Source organism: Phaenicophaeus curvirostris, chromosome 18 (genome assembly GCF_032191515.1).
Source record: "Phaenicophaeus curvirostris isolate KB17595 chromosome 18, BPBGC_Pcur_1.0, whole genome shotgun sequence".
Lineage (NCBI taxonomy): Eukaryota > Metazoa > Chordata > Aves > Cuculiformes > Cuculidae > Phaenicophaeus > Phaenicophaeus curvirostris.
Genome location: NC_091409.1, coordinates 7,296,477 through 7,311,808, shown reverse-complemented (window position 1 = coordinate 7,311,808; position 15,332 = coordinate 7,296,477). Strand labels below are relative to the sequence as shown.

At 45.8% G+C, this 15,332-nt stretch overlaps 1 protein-coding gene across 1 annotated transcript in view; it reads left to right on the top strand.

The window, feature by feature from the left end:
- LOC138728377 (peroxidasin-like) overlaps positions 1–15,332 on the top strand; it is a 40,994-nt gene that overhangs the window by 11,754 nt on the left and 13,908 nt on the right. Inside the window, exons 3-12 of the mRNA XM_069871683.1 lie at positions 1,772–1,843; positions 2,116–2,187; positions 4,675–4,746; positions 6,260–6,331; positions 7,161–7,330; positions 9,744–9,861; positions 11,396–11,565; positions 12,036–12,308; positions 12,568–12,684; positions 14,232–14,390. Coding sequence (XP_069727784.1) covers positions 1,772–1,843; positions 2,116–2,187; positions 4,675–4,746; positions 6,260–6,331; positions 7,161–7,330; positions 9,744–9,861; positions 11,396–11,565; positions 12,036–12,308; positions 12,568–12,684; positions 14,232–14,390 — 1,295 coding nt within the window. The remainder of the gene's footprint in view (positions 1–1,771; positions 1,844–2,115; positions 2,188–4,674; positions 4,747–6,259; positions 6,332–7,160; positions 7,331–9,743; positions 9,862–11,395; positions 11,566–12,035; positions 12,309–12,567; positions 12,685–14,231; positions 14,391–15,332) is intronic.

Below are 15,332 nucleotides of genomic sequence, written 5' to 3'. Positions count from 1 at the left end.
TAGAGCCAGAGGCTGGATGATGCTCTGTTTACCCTATTTTATCCAGCAAAGGAGGGCAGAAGATTGAGCTTTGCGGCTGGGGAAGTGCTGCACTGTCCTCTCTCTGGTGGCTGATTGTTTCTGAAGTGTGTAGCTATCACAAAAAGCAACCTGCAAAATAGAAAAATGCACATCCAATGCGTGTGTTGAATTTGACCTAACATTGTAAGGTCTGGCTGCTTGCAGAGGGAAAAACAAACTAGAAAAACAAATCTTTGCAGTGTAAGATCGTAGCTTTCCTCTCCATTTAGGACTTTTATAAATAAATGTAGCTGATAAAATCCTTGCTCTGAGCTATTGGGCTATGAACTCCACGCAGTGAGGTTGGCTGAAGGTGAGCATTGGTGGGATACCCCGGCCAAAGACCCGCTGGAGTGCGCTTAGGCAGCCCCGATGAAGAGTTAAACATCGTATGTCGAAGAGGTATTTACAAGTGATTTATTTCATTTTCTCGGCGTTGGGCTTGGCAGTGGTTGCAGAGGAGGATTTTGCAGCATTCAGCTGCGTGGTTACCACCGTTGCGCTCAGCGTGGTTATTACAAGGTTGAGCTGTTTCTGGTCGTTGGCACTGACCATCATTTCCATGCACAACCATGGCAACCACACACACAAGCCAGAGACTGCCTGCCAATGAGACATTGTCCCCAGGTTTGGATTTAAAATCTGGCACAAGGCTTTCTAGATCGAAAGAGGCTGTCTCTGAATAAGCTTTGGAGTCAGATCAGCATTTATTTATCTTTCATTTGCATGTATTGGTATACAAAGGGATTAGAACAACACGTGTGCATCAGAAGTGTGAGCAGCAGGGTGAGGGAGGGGATTCTGCCCCTCTACTCTCGTTAGACCTGCACTCAGTTCTCGAGTCCTCCTCCCTGGAAGGACATGGAGCTGTTGGAGTGAGTCCAGAGGAGACCACGGAGATGATCCAAGGGTTGGAGCATCTCCCGTATGAGGACAGGCTGGGAGAGTTAGGGTTGTTCAGCCTGGAGAAGAGAAGGCTCTGGGGAGAACTTTTAAGCTGAAAGAGGGGAGATTGGGAGGAGATCTTAGGCAGAAATGTTTTGCTGTGAGGGTGGGGAGGCCCTGGCCCAGGTTGCCCAGAGCAGTGGTGGCTGCCCCATCCCTGGAGGTGTTCAAGGCCAGGTTGGATGGGGCTTGGAGCCCCTGATCCAGTGGGAGGTGTCCCTGCCTGTGGAAGGGGAGTGGGACTGGATGGGCTTTGAGGGGCCCTTTTGATCCAAACCATTTCATTATTCTATGATTACCCTTTTATAACTCCTATAACTCCACTGTGAACTGACATTTTAAACTATCTGCTCTTAAAAACTGGCTCTGCACAGCCCTGCACCTTCAAAAACCACTGCAGTTGTACCAGAGTGGCAGCAGTGATTTAATTTGTCCTTCCCCTCCACTCTTTTCTGCCTGTTTCCCCTCCCCTCATCCCTTTCCTGGCCAAAATTGTAACTTTGGGGTGAAAACCACTGTGGCAAAAGGTAAAGAGAAGTCTTTGAACTTGTGTATATTGGCAGCACTTGGCATCTCTGGGTGAGAAACCTTCTCATTGACTTAGCTGTTGTGAGTATCTAAACTCTGATCTGCTAACCCCTTTAAATCTTAGGCTCTCCGAAACACAAATTCAGGATTTTCTTAATGGGCATCCAGGAACACGAATGCCACAATTCTCACGCATGCTGAATTCACCAGTTGTCATTTTCTTTTTTGATTTGAACAGGCTGCTGAACAACAATCAGATAAAACAAATTGTGAGAAGATCCTTCGAAGATCTGGAGAACCTGAAATACCTGTGAGTTGGTAGCTCAGTATTTCTTAACCGCTTTGAAATTTAACAGCCCACTTCTAACATTTGTTGGTGAAGAGTACATTTTCTGTGGTCAGAATTTCTGGATGCTAATGCTCCAGCTATAAAATGTTGCCCTAGAATCTAGTCAGAAAGCTCTGATTTGTGTTGAGGTTCATAGCTGTTTCCCATGTCTTTTTAAAGTTTCCCATGTCTTTTTAAAGTGCATCTGCTGCTCAGTTATCTTAATGCTTTTTTTCTTTCTCTCTTTTTGAAAGCTACCTTTATAAAAATGAAATCCAGAGCATCCAGCAAAATGCCTTCAATGGACTCCGGTCTCTGGAACAGCTGTGAGTACAAACGAGCCTTCTTTGTTGCTGAATGTGATGTGCGTAAGAGCTGATCTGTTGGCTCCTCTAACCCAAAGGCAGTGTTCCCACTAATGAGGGTACCAGACACTTAGCAAGGAGTAGGATGAGGCTTCTGCTCTTTTATCATCCAACTTCGCAAGACTATACTGGCTTCACTTGGAAACATCTGGTCCCAGTACTGATTTTGGTTACTTAACTCTGAGGTCTCTTCCTACTAACATTCCATGTGTTTGCTCCCGATCCTAAACCTCTGGAGCATATATAGAACCCAGCTGTGCTCCTGGTTCTCACTATGTCCAAGGAGCTTATGATGGGAGGAGATGGGGGTCTGTAGGATGGCTTGAAGCAGAAGGCAGCTGGCCTGCTCTGTTTATATCTGCTGCCACTCCTGGAACAGAAAGTAGGATCTGACCCTTGGCTTGAATTGAGGGTGCAAGTCAAGCTTCTGTCTTATCCAACCCTTTGCTGAAAATGAATGGGTGAAGCGCAAGCTCAGAGTCTGGAAGTGTGGTATCTGCAGGAGCTACCAGGGTCGTGGTGCTGGCACGCTGGAAATCACAACGAGGGGGGAGCTAATGGTTCCACACAGATGAAGTTATGAACTTCCTTCCAAGCCCTGTGGCCCTCTGAGAGAAAGGGAATCTCCTGTGTTTTCCTGGCAGCTGGACCCCATCACAGGGACACTTCAGCAGTCCTTGTTTGCTGTCCTGTTGTGTTTGTCACGTCTATGCAGTTTATTGAATCAAAGAACCTTTGTTTTTCAGCTCCTAGTGCTCCATGCTCAAGGTGAGATGAGAAGACTCTCCTAGATTGTCTTGCTAAACTGGGATTGGATTTTTCATGTCAGGAGTTGTGATCTATTATGTGCATGTGTGTAAATACACGTGTGCATGTGGAGAGAGTGCAAACATGGATATTTATACATCCATGTGTATATACATATACATATTTATATATCCAAGTATAGGAATTATTTGCATCACTGGAGAACAGGGACCAAAGGTGAAACTGTTCTAATTCATGGATTGTCCACAGTGACAGCGTTTATAGGGCTGGAAAGTAACTAAGGATTTTGCTGTGAAAGGGATAGGATCCAGCTTGTTCTCCAGGCTGACAGCAGAAGTGGACAGAGTACAATAGGATGTTTCAAGCAAGCTTAATCGGTGTGCTCCCAACCTGTGTGCAATATGTTTTTCCATCGTTCGGCTCAGCAAGGATGCCTGGGAGAGAACATAGGAAGCAGACACCGGTTCAGCTGTGCTTTGAGAGGAGACGGTGCTGGCCACAGTGATATTTTAACAATGAATGTTCCAGGCTTGATGTCACGAATAAAAGAAAAAAAAAAAAAAACAAAACCACCCAACAAAGCCACAAAACCAACAAACAACCCTCTGAAAGGGCCAGCTGTTTTCAATCTCAGGCAGGCAGGATTCCAAATGAATTAGCTTTGCTCAAATCCTACCCTGTTTCCCTGTACCCCAGAAGCCAGCTTTTCAAGAAAAAGTAGAACCCGATTGATGGGCAGCGTCAGATGCGTTCCTCAAGGTCCAAAGTGATGACAGCAGACCTCTGAGGCTGATTAAAGCATGCACATTTTCCTCTCCCCACTATTGCCCTCCACTGCAGAACCTGACTCATCATCTCTTGGTTTGTGCTCTGATAGTGAACCATTTATCATGAATCCTTCCATTACAAATCAAACAGCCATGTGGCCACTTAGGCAATTATTTCTCAACCCAGTCAGGCTACAATAGCAGAAGGAGTATTTGTAGATCCGTGCTTAATCAGTGTCTGCTGTGAAATTTATGCCTGTGTAAAATAGAGGGGGAGAGTTTTGGCAGCTTTGAAACCATCCAGAAATGCATCTGAAGGTCAGGAACGCCAGCGGAGGGCACAGCTAATGGGAAGAGGGGGGCTCGGGTATCGTGGGGGACTGCTTTGCTGGTGGAAAGGGGTGACCTGGGGCAGCACAGAAGGTCTCCCAGGCCCCTGGGATAGCAGGTCAAACCAGACATTTCAGTGGAGCTAAAAACCTGAACCTCTATTAGGAAGAACCGTGCTGCTCACATCAACGTGCCATTTAGATCCAAGTGTTCCAGCAAACTGCACCATCTCTGACTTGAGAGGCTGTGCTTTCCCTCCGCAGAAAGAAAACAGCCCTATGGGGGCCGTGTCAAGACGTTTCTGCTCTTGCTGGGTGGATGCACGTGCTGGGAGCCCCTTGTTGGAATCACAGATACATACAGGCTGGAATACCAACTATTTGGTTGGAATACTCAAACTATTCTGTGATTCTATTATTTGCACATGGAAAGTGGAGACACTAAAGTGGTTGCTGCCTCCTCCACATCTGCCCCAAGACGTGTGATGAGAAATTGTTGGGGGTTGGTGGACTGATCTGAAAAGTTCTTCTGTCCTTTAAACTGCAAGCTGTAAACCTGCCCTTTGTGATTTTCTGTGTGACAGCTACCTGCATTTCAACAACCTGGAAAGTCTGGAGCCAGAGACTTTTAGTGACCTGCCTAAACTTGAAAGGCTGTAAGTAAGGACGAGACCTTTCTTGTATACAAGAGGGTGAGGAGAAGGGGGAAGAAGCTTCACTTTGCATAACAATTCCAGCAGCATGAAGCGAAGTGTGATGTCTAAAACAGAGGGAAATGCAAAAAGATGGAGATTTAACTTGCCAAGTAGAAGGGATGCTGGGAATATGAAGGGAATTTCCCATGTTGTTTTATGTTCACATTTCCACCCAAGTCGAGGTAAATCTACAGTTGGCCAAACCATGTTAAAATACTGAAATTTTACTCCAGCCGCAAGGTCAGCATTAGTCACTTTTGGGCAGTGAATACAAGAAAAAGGGGGTGTGAAAGGGATAAAGTCAGAAAAAAATCTGAGAAGCAAAACACACTTCCTTCTCAAAAGCAGTGAGAAACAAATTCCTGTGTCTCCTGCTCCCTGGGATTGCTTCTAGTGGTGAGGTACCCACTAGGACAAAAGTTCATATGGTGGTTCCCACTCCATGGTGAAACCAACAGTCCCTTCTATGCTGCATGGAAACGTGTCTCATGCCCGTATATGCCAGCAAATTAAAATAATGGGATTCAAACACCCGCAGGAAAATTCAGACCTGGATGGGTGCGCCAGGGCTGATCTCAATCTCTGTATCTGATCCAACAAAAATTCTGGATCTAAATTTTAGAGGAGGCTTTGTCAGCCCCCAGCTAGGCTGAACTCACATGTGCATGTGTGTGTGCAGCCCTTTACAAGCTGTACAGCTTTAGTATTCCTTTCCTGTTCCATTGTCTGCTGAAATTGGTCCCTGTCTTTTGTCAATTGCCTTTTATGAGTTTTAGATGTAACCAATATAACTAAATTTCAACTTTCATTATGGGAATGGAGAACTCATGATCCCATCTTGGTCCCCACTGATGCATTTTAGTGCAATCAAGTTTTTTTTTAAGAACTGGGGTGTCTTATCGGTCTGCTGAGACTCTGGAAGTGAGAATTTGCCTTGGCTTTGTTCAGCCCAGCTTAGGCTGTTGTTGTCTGAACTGTATTTGCTCATGGATTGGGGTTAAGAACTACCCTGAGTCTAGAGCATGTGTTGTCTGGTACCTTCTGCTGGAGCCTTACAATGCCAATCCTTGTAAAACTGCCGTATCTTCTGCAGGGGGTGGAAAGAAAAGGTCCCTTCTAAACTGGAGCTGACCCAGGCACAGAAAACATAGGGTGGGTCCAGCCTGTAGGGATTTTGTGCCCTTTCTCCTCCCTTTGCAGAGCATGAAGCAGATTAACTCGGAAGTTCCAGCTTAAACATCACGTCTTGAGTCACCATTTCCAGTCCACGCCCGGGCTTTGCTTTGGTGCATTGCGTTGCCCTCACAAATGAATGAAATCCCTATAGCTCATGGAAACAAACACCGTTGATTTAAAAGCTGAGCTCCATTTTGATGAGCAACCTTTGTATTTAAAAGGAGTTTTGACCTAGGATGTTGTCATCTGCACAGTGCAAATACTGAATAATGTTTTGGCATGGGTTCTCCCCTTGCAGATTCTTGCACAACAACAAGATTTCCAGGATTCATCCAGGGACATTCTCTCAACTGGAATCCCTCAAACGGCTGTAAGTAAGAAACATTGCTTGCAAAGAGCAATTGTTTATCTTTGATCAGACGGCCAGGACCTGAGGAAAAATGTGCCTGCTTTGCAAAACTTCTTCTTGTTGCACTTCTAAGGCCACTGCTAAGTTTATAAAACAGTTTTGATTGGACCTGAGAGCTGATTTAACCAGTTAGTAGTTTCTTCACACTGGTTTCTATTTTATGATCTATCCATAACCCCCTTGCAGCTCAGTAATGAACGTTCCTGGAAAGTTCTCACAACGCTTTGAACCCATAAAACATTCTACAAAAATATGTGGAGCCCAGGTCACAGAGGTGACCGTGATCATGTCTTCAGATCAGTGTCCTAACAAGGAAGACAAAACCACAGTAGTTAAAGAAAAGGCTTTTTTCCTAGAAACTGAAAATACTCAGAGGCGTTCTGAGGTGCCCAATTCTCATCCCATGCAGGAATGTTCTGGTGTGTTATTCCCTGGCTCTCTTTTTAGCTTGCTTTTTTTCTTGCTTAAACCCCCCAGAGCTTTGCTTTGTTTGGTTTTTATGACCTCTGGAAATAAGTTCTGTGATGTGTTTTGGGGGGAAAAAAAGCAAAAACTAAAGAATTTTGGTGTTCTGCCACGATCTTAAACTGCAAAACAAAAATGTGTTTCTCAGTGCAACCCTCGGTGATTTCTGCAAGCAGGTAAAGTGCTTTGCTTCACTTTAACAGGGAATAACAGCAGTCAGAGGTTGGGAAATGAACTGCCTTTTCATACATACAGTCATAGAATGCCTAGGTTGGAAAAAAGCTTTGAGATGACATCAAGTCCAACCGTTTCCTTGGTCTTGCAGGCGGCTGGACTCCAACGCCTTGCTCTGCGACTGCGACTTGATGTGGCTGGCGGAGCTGCTGAAGAAATACGCTGAGCAGGGCAGCATCCAGACAGCCGCCACCTGCGAGGCTCCCCAGGAGCTGCACGGACGCTCCATCGTCACCTTGACCGCCCAGGAGTTTAACTGTGGTGAGCAAAGTCAACCCCCCCAACCTCTGGAGTTGCGCTTTCATCTAGGAATTGCTTCCTCCACCTCTTTTTCTCCCTCTTCCCTGTCCTGGCATCCTGCTTTCTCTCTTTTTAATGCTGAAATGGAAAAGTCCCATCAAGAGGATGATGAGAAAGCTGGGAGTTGTGTGGGGCTGAAGGCAGCTCTGTTTTGGCTGGCAGCTGTTTTGGTGTTTAGATAGAGTAGAGCCAGTAAAGGACCTGTTGCTGTCTGTTGCTAAACCAGCAGCCGAGAGAAATGTCCCATATTCAGCTGAACAGAAGGGGAAATGCTGGGAGAGCTGCCATGGCTGGAAACACAACTGAAAACCTGCTGGAAACACAACTGAAAACCTAAGCAAACCCTTAGTTGATGCATAGCTGAATTATTTATTTGACTGCATTAATGTATCGTGTTTGTTAAGCTGTTATTCTTTAAATTAGATCATTTCTACTGAAAAAAAATGCCTTTTGGAAATGAAAGCTTTCTTAAGAAAAAAAGCCGAAGTTAAATATTTCATGTGGAAAAAGGCATAATTCTGACTTCTAAGTGCAGGCATCGGCTGTGATTCCCTGATACTTCCCTGCTGGTAGAATCAGTTTGAGATGTTGTCACTTGCCCACGCCAGCTATGGGCATCCTTCAGGATAATGGTAGGATGAGGGGGAATAGCTTTAATTTGGAAGGGGAAAATTTAGATTAGACATCAGGAAGAAACCCTGGCCCATGTTGCCCAGAGCAGTGGTGGCTGCCCCATCCCTGGAGGGGTTCAAGGCCAGGCTGGATGGGGCTGGGAGCCCCTGATCCAGTGGGAGGTGTCCCTGCCCAGGGCAGGGCGTGGGACTGGATGGGCTTTGAGGTCTTTTCCAACCCAAGCCATCCTGTGATTCTATGATTCTACATGCCAGTCCAGCTGTTTGCGTGAGCTGTGAGCCAGATGTGTGAGCTCAGCTGGGTTCTGAAGAACTCTCCTTTCCATTTTGCGTTTCTCCTATGATTTTAATATTTTCTTTAAAATCTTGACCATTTCACAGCTTAATTTATGACACAGCCGTGCAGAGGGCTGAATTGGCACAAATGGGTCTGTGACCTCGAGGGACAGGGAGGAACAGGAAGGGTGTAGGGAAGCAGCTGGGGACACATAGAGGGAGACTGACTGCAAGGGGATGTGCTGCCCAATGAGCTGCCCCCGACACACACCTGGTACAGCAGTTAATGTCAATTTGTTCTGGTTTCGGCGTGGGTGCACAGTGGGATGTCTGTCAAATTAGCCAGGGCACCTGGTGGGAAGATTTTGCTGGCATTAAGGCTTTTCTGCTGGTCTTGTGCCAGCTGGGGAAGACAAACCATGCATAATTCAGCATAAAGCTCTAACGATGCAGGCAGCTGATATCTGAGTAGGTATGAAGCCTGCTGGCATCAAGTTAACCCATCGCTGTTTAGCAGATGTGAGCCAGCAGAGCAAACCTGCCCAGGAGCAGCATTTTGTACCTTGTGGCTGTGGTGGGTTTGGTCTGGCACTGGCATCGTGGAGCCCAGTTGCTGAGCCGTGAGCTTGCACTCTAAGGAGTAAGAGCACAGGTCTTTCACTGGAAAAGGTGTCAGGTTCTCAACCTTAGGAATAATCCAGCTGGTTTTACTGGATTACTCCTGATGGGTAAGTATTCTGCTGAATCAAGACCATGTACATAAATTCCTTGCTGCTTTAGCACACCCTTTTCGTGTTTAACTTGCTTGTTTAACTTGCTTAGTGCTTGGGCACGCCTTAAAGTTGAAGCACGTGGTGAAAGGCTTGGTTGAATAGGGGTCAGAGGATGAATTAGGGACATAATGAATGAAACCCTGTTGAAACCCTGTTATGGTTGGACTCAATGATCCGATGGGTCTTTTCCAACCTGGTGATTCTATGATTCTATGGAAGGGAAGTGTGGTGTGTTTTACAGAGAGTTGGTGCTGTGTAGCTTGCAGAGAACTGTTCAGATGGAGCAGGGGGCTGCCAGAGGCAGGAAAACAACCCAAGTTAGGATGCCCCTGCCTTCTTCACTTGTTTTGGAGGAGACAGGGATCAACTCTTGGGGCAGCTATAGCAAACCAGTGTACAGCCAGCTCTGATCTTTCTCAGTGCTGCCTGGGCATGTGCAGGAGCTGATCCACTACCCAACATACTCACAATAGGAACAGCCACTTGGATTCTCCAGGGCTTTACCAGGCTCAGATGAACGATGCTGTTCCCTCCCTGATAGTTTTGCTGATGCCGGGTGCTCTGAGGGGATGGTCTTGTGCCTAGGGCTCTGCTGGTGCCTGCTTGCTCAGGGATTGCTGGGGTGTTTGTGTCACACCTGTAGGTGGGTTTGTGCTACTCTACACTGGGTCGTGTTAAAATTGTCTTTTGCAGAGAGGCCTCGTATAACCTCAGAACCCCACGATGTCGACGTCCTCTTGGGAAACACGGTTTATTTCACCTGCAGGGCAGAAGGCAACCCAAAGCCTGCGATTATCTGGCTGCACAACAAGTAAGTCGCATGCAATGAGCCCCGGGGTAGCAAAGGTTTCCAAGCACCAAGCTCTTCAGTGACTGCCTAGAATTACAGAAGCTATTTCACGCAACATAAAAAAAAAGATAAATGGGTATTCCAGGGGTTGTATTTACCTTCCTTTTAATAGCATTCTCTGGTGACCACGTCATCCAAGTGATGTTTTTATCTGCATTTGAAATGTTTCATCTGCATTCCAAGAACTTATAACTTTCCCATAAACACACTCTGCAGGCTGAAAGCAATTGTCTTTTGATCAGGAAAAAAATAGCATTAGTATTTCATGTTGCTCTAAGCCACCATGCTTGCCATTTATTAACTGCTGAAATGCTTCTCATCTCGAGGTTTTGCTCGCTGAAGGCCTCACATGCTGTGAGAATGGCTTTTTTTTCAAAGGGAAAAGCCACTGTGCTCCACTGCAAGAGAGACTTTGCAGAGCAGGGCATAGATTATCATTCCATACAGCAATGTTGCAAAAATATATGGCTATGCTCGATGCCAAAGTGTTCCTGGGAAATGCTATGTGATAAAATATTCGGTGCTTAAGCCGTTGCCCACGGTGGAAGTGAAGTTACTCTACTGCTTTACCAGCTTCTTGTCTGTGGGAGCCTGAGTAGGGCTTGGTTATTAATAAAAATGATCAATGTATGTGTCTTCAGCTGCCTCCCTACCAGACAGGGTTTCAGCGCCACACAAGAGTTTATGGCTGAGTTAAGTCCCCCTGGAAGAAGGTTTTGTTAGGGAACTGCTGGCAGGCTCCCAAAGATAGCATTGTAAGAGGGGTAATGATAATAAACGTTCCACAAACGAGATGTGGGGAGGCATCAGGGGAATTAAATAAATGCTCAGCAAGCATTTTAGTTTGCATAGTGGATTCAGCCTTTGTCTTTGGAGAAGCGAGGTCCCTTCTCCCTTTTCAATCATCTGCAGCCATCCAAGATTCCTTGGTGCTGGGACAAATGGGATGCAGCAGTGAGACCGCAGGCAGGGATCCAGCAGTCACAGGTCATTATAGAAAGAAGGAAGATATTTCACAGCTCTCAGGTTGGATTGGAGTCCTAGATGTGTTGGGATCCCATGGTGAATTACTCAGAGCTTTTTGCCCCCCTGAGATTTTTGAGCCTGTGTGAATAGAAATGGCTGCATACAATAACAATACTAATTCATTATCATATTTGCACTTAGGAAATAATGAGAACAAGGTTTCTGGGCCTAGATGCCCTGACAATAACAACGATGCTATTGCATGGGAACAGCATGCTCTCCTCGTGGGCTATAAATGTCGTATGTAATCAGTGGTGAGAGAAAAAAGTAGCTCACCCAGAGAGTAAATCAGAGCTGGAGCTGAAGTTCAGTGCTGCAAATCATAACTCTTTCTATAAATTTCATGAAGTCTCAGAATAGCTGCAAGAAACATCAACTTATTGCACTGCATGCAAAGCCCCATCAGCTCAGGGTCAGACCACCAGCCTTTACTCCTCTTGGATTTTACCTGCTTCTGGCTGTTTTTCAGTAATGAGATTGATATGAAAGATGACAATCGCCTGAACCTGTTGCAAGATGGTACCTTGATGATCCAGAATACGAAGGAGTCAGACAAAGGCATCTACCAGTGCATGGCCAAGAACATAGCTGGGGAGGTCAAGACACAAGAAGTTGTGCTGCGCTATTTCGACACCCCATGTAAGTGAGCCTTGTTGCACCCCTTAAAAGACCCAGTTTGGGTTGGGGCTGGGAGTGGAGCTAAGTCAGACTCAGTCTCTGCTTTGTACATCCAAGATATTCTTGCTGTGCTGGGGAAGAGGGTGGGTACCAGTGTAGCATGGTCTGAGCTTTAGGGGGTTCCTTCATGGGAGTGAGGAACTGGAATTTAAAGACTGGAGGTAATTTGGAGCTAGGGAGGGAGTTGGAGGCTGGATGAATTCTGCAGCACAGAGGCATCAAGGATGAAGGGGACCCAGGAGTAGAAATGCTCCAGCACTAGGTGACTGGGAGGGAAGAGATGCTAAGAAGAAATAGCTCTGGGGGAATCACACAGCAAGGATTTGGAGGTCAAGGAAGAGCCGGGTGACTGCTAGCTGGGCTGCATGAGGAGTCCAAGTGATTTAAACTTGAAACTGGTTCTGGTTTCTGAAGCACTCGTTTCCTTCCAGCCAAGCCCACTTTTGTGATCCAGCCACAGAACACTGAAGTGCTGATTGGGGAAAGCGTCACCTTGGAGTGCGGGGTCTCTGGGCACCCCCACCCTCGCATCAGCTGGACCCTTGGCACGGGCTCTCCTTTACCGCAGGATTCCCGTTTCGCTATCACCAGCTCTGGAGGACTCTTCATTCAGAATGTCACCTTCTCGGACCAGGGGCAGTACAACTGCAACGCCAGCAACACTGAGGGGTCCATCCAGGCGACTGCAAGGATCATAGTGCAAGGTGAGGAGTTCCAGGATGATGACTTTGAGGTGTTCAGGGGTGGTCTGGTTGAGTAGTGGACAGATACACTTGGACTTGATGAACTCAAAGATCTTTTCCAACCAAATGACTCTGTGATTCTATGACATTTCTGGGATGCCATGCTCAGCTGGAAGGTGCATTTAAGCCCTGTGACTGTTTCTGCTCCCATGAACCAAGAATTACCCTGTGCTTTCTGCATGGATTTTTCATGCTGCTCAGTCATTCCTTTCCCTTCCAGATTCTCCCAGGTTTCTCCTCATCCCCACTGATCAGACAGTAACTGAGGGACAAAGCGTGGATTTCCCCTGCACTGCTGAGGGTCACCCTCCACCTGTGATTACCTGGACGAGGGCAGGTACTGCCTCACTTGACATATTTTTTTTTCTCTTTTGTGCTACCACCCATGAGATGTGGGTGAGAAGAGCTGAGCTGCTGGTCCAGCGTGATGCAGCGGTGACACAGGGCACGTGATGATCAGCACAGACCTAGTCATGCAGGAACGCATGAGGTACATCTCCAAGGGTGATGTTAAGCACTGAGGAGGGAGCGTAGCCTCCTAGGTCTTTGACACACTAAATCATCATGATGGAAGGAATGTCCAATTTTCCTTCAGCATGAAATCCATGGAAAACCTCGAACTTCTTCCTGCAGAGGCTTCCTATCTCATTTGAAAAGGCAGACTCTGGCCACCCCAAGTCAATGGGTATCACCATGTTCCAACTCCCTGTCACTGTCATTGATTTGCTCCTTTTGGAATAGACAGTCCCAAACTAACACTCCTCTGAGATTTCTTTTAACTTAGGAAAAACCACTTTGGACCAACAGGTGGTGGTGAACTTTTAAAGTCCCAGATGATTGTTAGCGCTGGCTCCACTGAACTGATCCCATCCAACACTTTCTGGGATGGAAGCCAATAACACTTGGCCTAGAGGGCCTCCAACTTTTCCTTATGCTTCACAAGCCATAATTAATGGTTTAGTGCTGTGGAGAATTCATGGCTATTGTATTCCAGCCTCCACAGCAATAGCCTTGATGTGGAGTTTAGAAGAACCAGCTGAAATTCTCCTCTACCAGCGCATTCTCCATCTTTTTTAACCTGTTTTTCTCCACTGCCCAGATTTCAGAAGATACCTCTCAGAAATGTAGGAAGGTGCACAGTGGCAAGAATTAAGGTTTATAGCTGCTTTGTAACCAGGTTTGCCAGGTCACTCTGCAACCCAGAGATCAGCCAGGCTTTACAGTGATTTCACAGAGGGTATGCTAAGAGGAAGACAAGAGGAGGAGAAGTCATGGAGCATCACTCATTCTCAAAGCCTCTTTTGACAGTGTGGGAGGATTCAGATTCCTTTTGGTATTTGGGATGAATAAATAGAGCCCTTATTAGGAGGAAAATGGGACAGTAATAAATTTAATTGTTACTAAACTGAGAAGTTATAACAATTGGTAAAGCATTTGAATTTTGAACTTTTCTCCTTAAATAGAGAAGATATTGAAAAAATGCAGTTTCCAAACCAACGAAACTCAAAATACCAAATTAAAAAGGACGACACTACATGTTTCCATTTATTTGATGAAACAGCCAGTTTGGCTAAGTGCACCTAGATTTGCTCACCATCAGGTGTCAGTAAATATGCAGTTTGCACCACGAAAAGGATCATGAGGAAAGAGGAAGGGTGGGTACCAGCTCCTTTGCACGTGCTTAGATGAGAGAACTCAGTCATGATCTGGGGTGTGGGAAGAGCAGCATCTGTCTTGTTCCTCGCTTTGCAAGATGAAGATGGTATTTCAGGGTGGCTGATGTCACATTGGGAAGGAAAGGAAATTTTTAACTGCCATGCAGATCCCTCCAGTGATGGGAAGAGAAAGCTCATAGACACCAAATGACGCTGCTTGTTTGACCAGGTGGGCCTTTGCCGAGTGACCGGAGGCACAGCATCCTCTCCACGGGTACCCTGAGGGTAATGAGGGTAGCTTTGCATGACCAAGGCCAATACGAGTGCCATGCCATCAGTGCCATCGGAGTGAAGACCCTCCCAGTACAGCTGTCGGTGACGCCACGAGGTAAGCTGGTGAGGCTGTGGGGAGTGAGTGGTGTCACTAATTTAAGGTTATGGTCAATATCACACTGGCTGACAAGGTGGGGTATTGCTCTGGTCCCTGCGGGATGTGGTTTTGCTTTCCCTTAGGAGCAGACATCTGGCCGTGAGAGCTCCATCAGTTGGTGGGAAACCTTGAAGAGGTTTCCAGAGTGCCAAGTTTTATAAATTGGAAGATGCCGCTTTGGTTTTCCTTGAAAATTTGTCTAATAGTCTAGAAAATGCATAACCGTGGGAATGAAACCAGTCTGGTGTGGCCAGGGAATGGGGTGGTGTTGGTTGGCATCCACACGAATAAACGCTTGGGGCAGGGTTATGTGATCAGAAATGAGCTTTAAAGCCCATCAGATGAGCTCAGACATCTGGCCAATTGGAATGAAAAATGAGACCCTTTAATGGGTTTGGGAGTTGTTACTAAGGAAATTACTTTGGTAAAGGAAACAAACTATTTTTGTCAGAGAATTTACAAAAAAAGGTTTTAATTAAATTTTTAGCAATCTCCTTTTTTATTACTATTTTTAAATTTTGCCTTTCCTGTGGAATGAATATTAAGACTCCTTTTTAAATGAAATATTCTGCTAAAAAACCAGATTTCTTCTCAGGAAAATTTAACTCTGGCTCCAAATACGCTTGTCTTAAACATCAGCTGTCAGGTCAAAGGTTCAACCTAAATTTAGGTATTCTAAAATCCAGCCGCTGCGAAACACAAGTCACACAGGAATGCTTGCATGATTTTCCTTTCTGTTTTGTTCCCATATAAATGATTGTTATAAATAAGCAAACATCCCTGCTTGTTCACCAGCTCAGCAGAGTTTTATTAATGGTGGACAGAGGGAAGGAAACTCTCTAGAAATGTAAAATTAGTGATGCTTCAAGCACAGAATTCACAGAATATTTTAAGACCAGC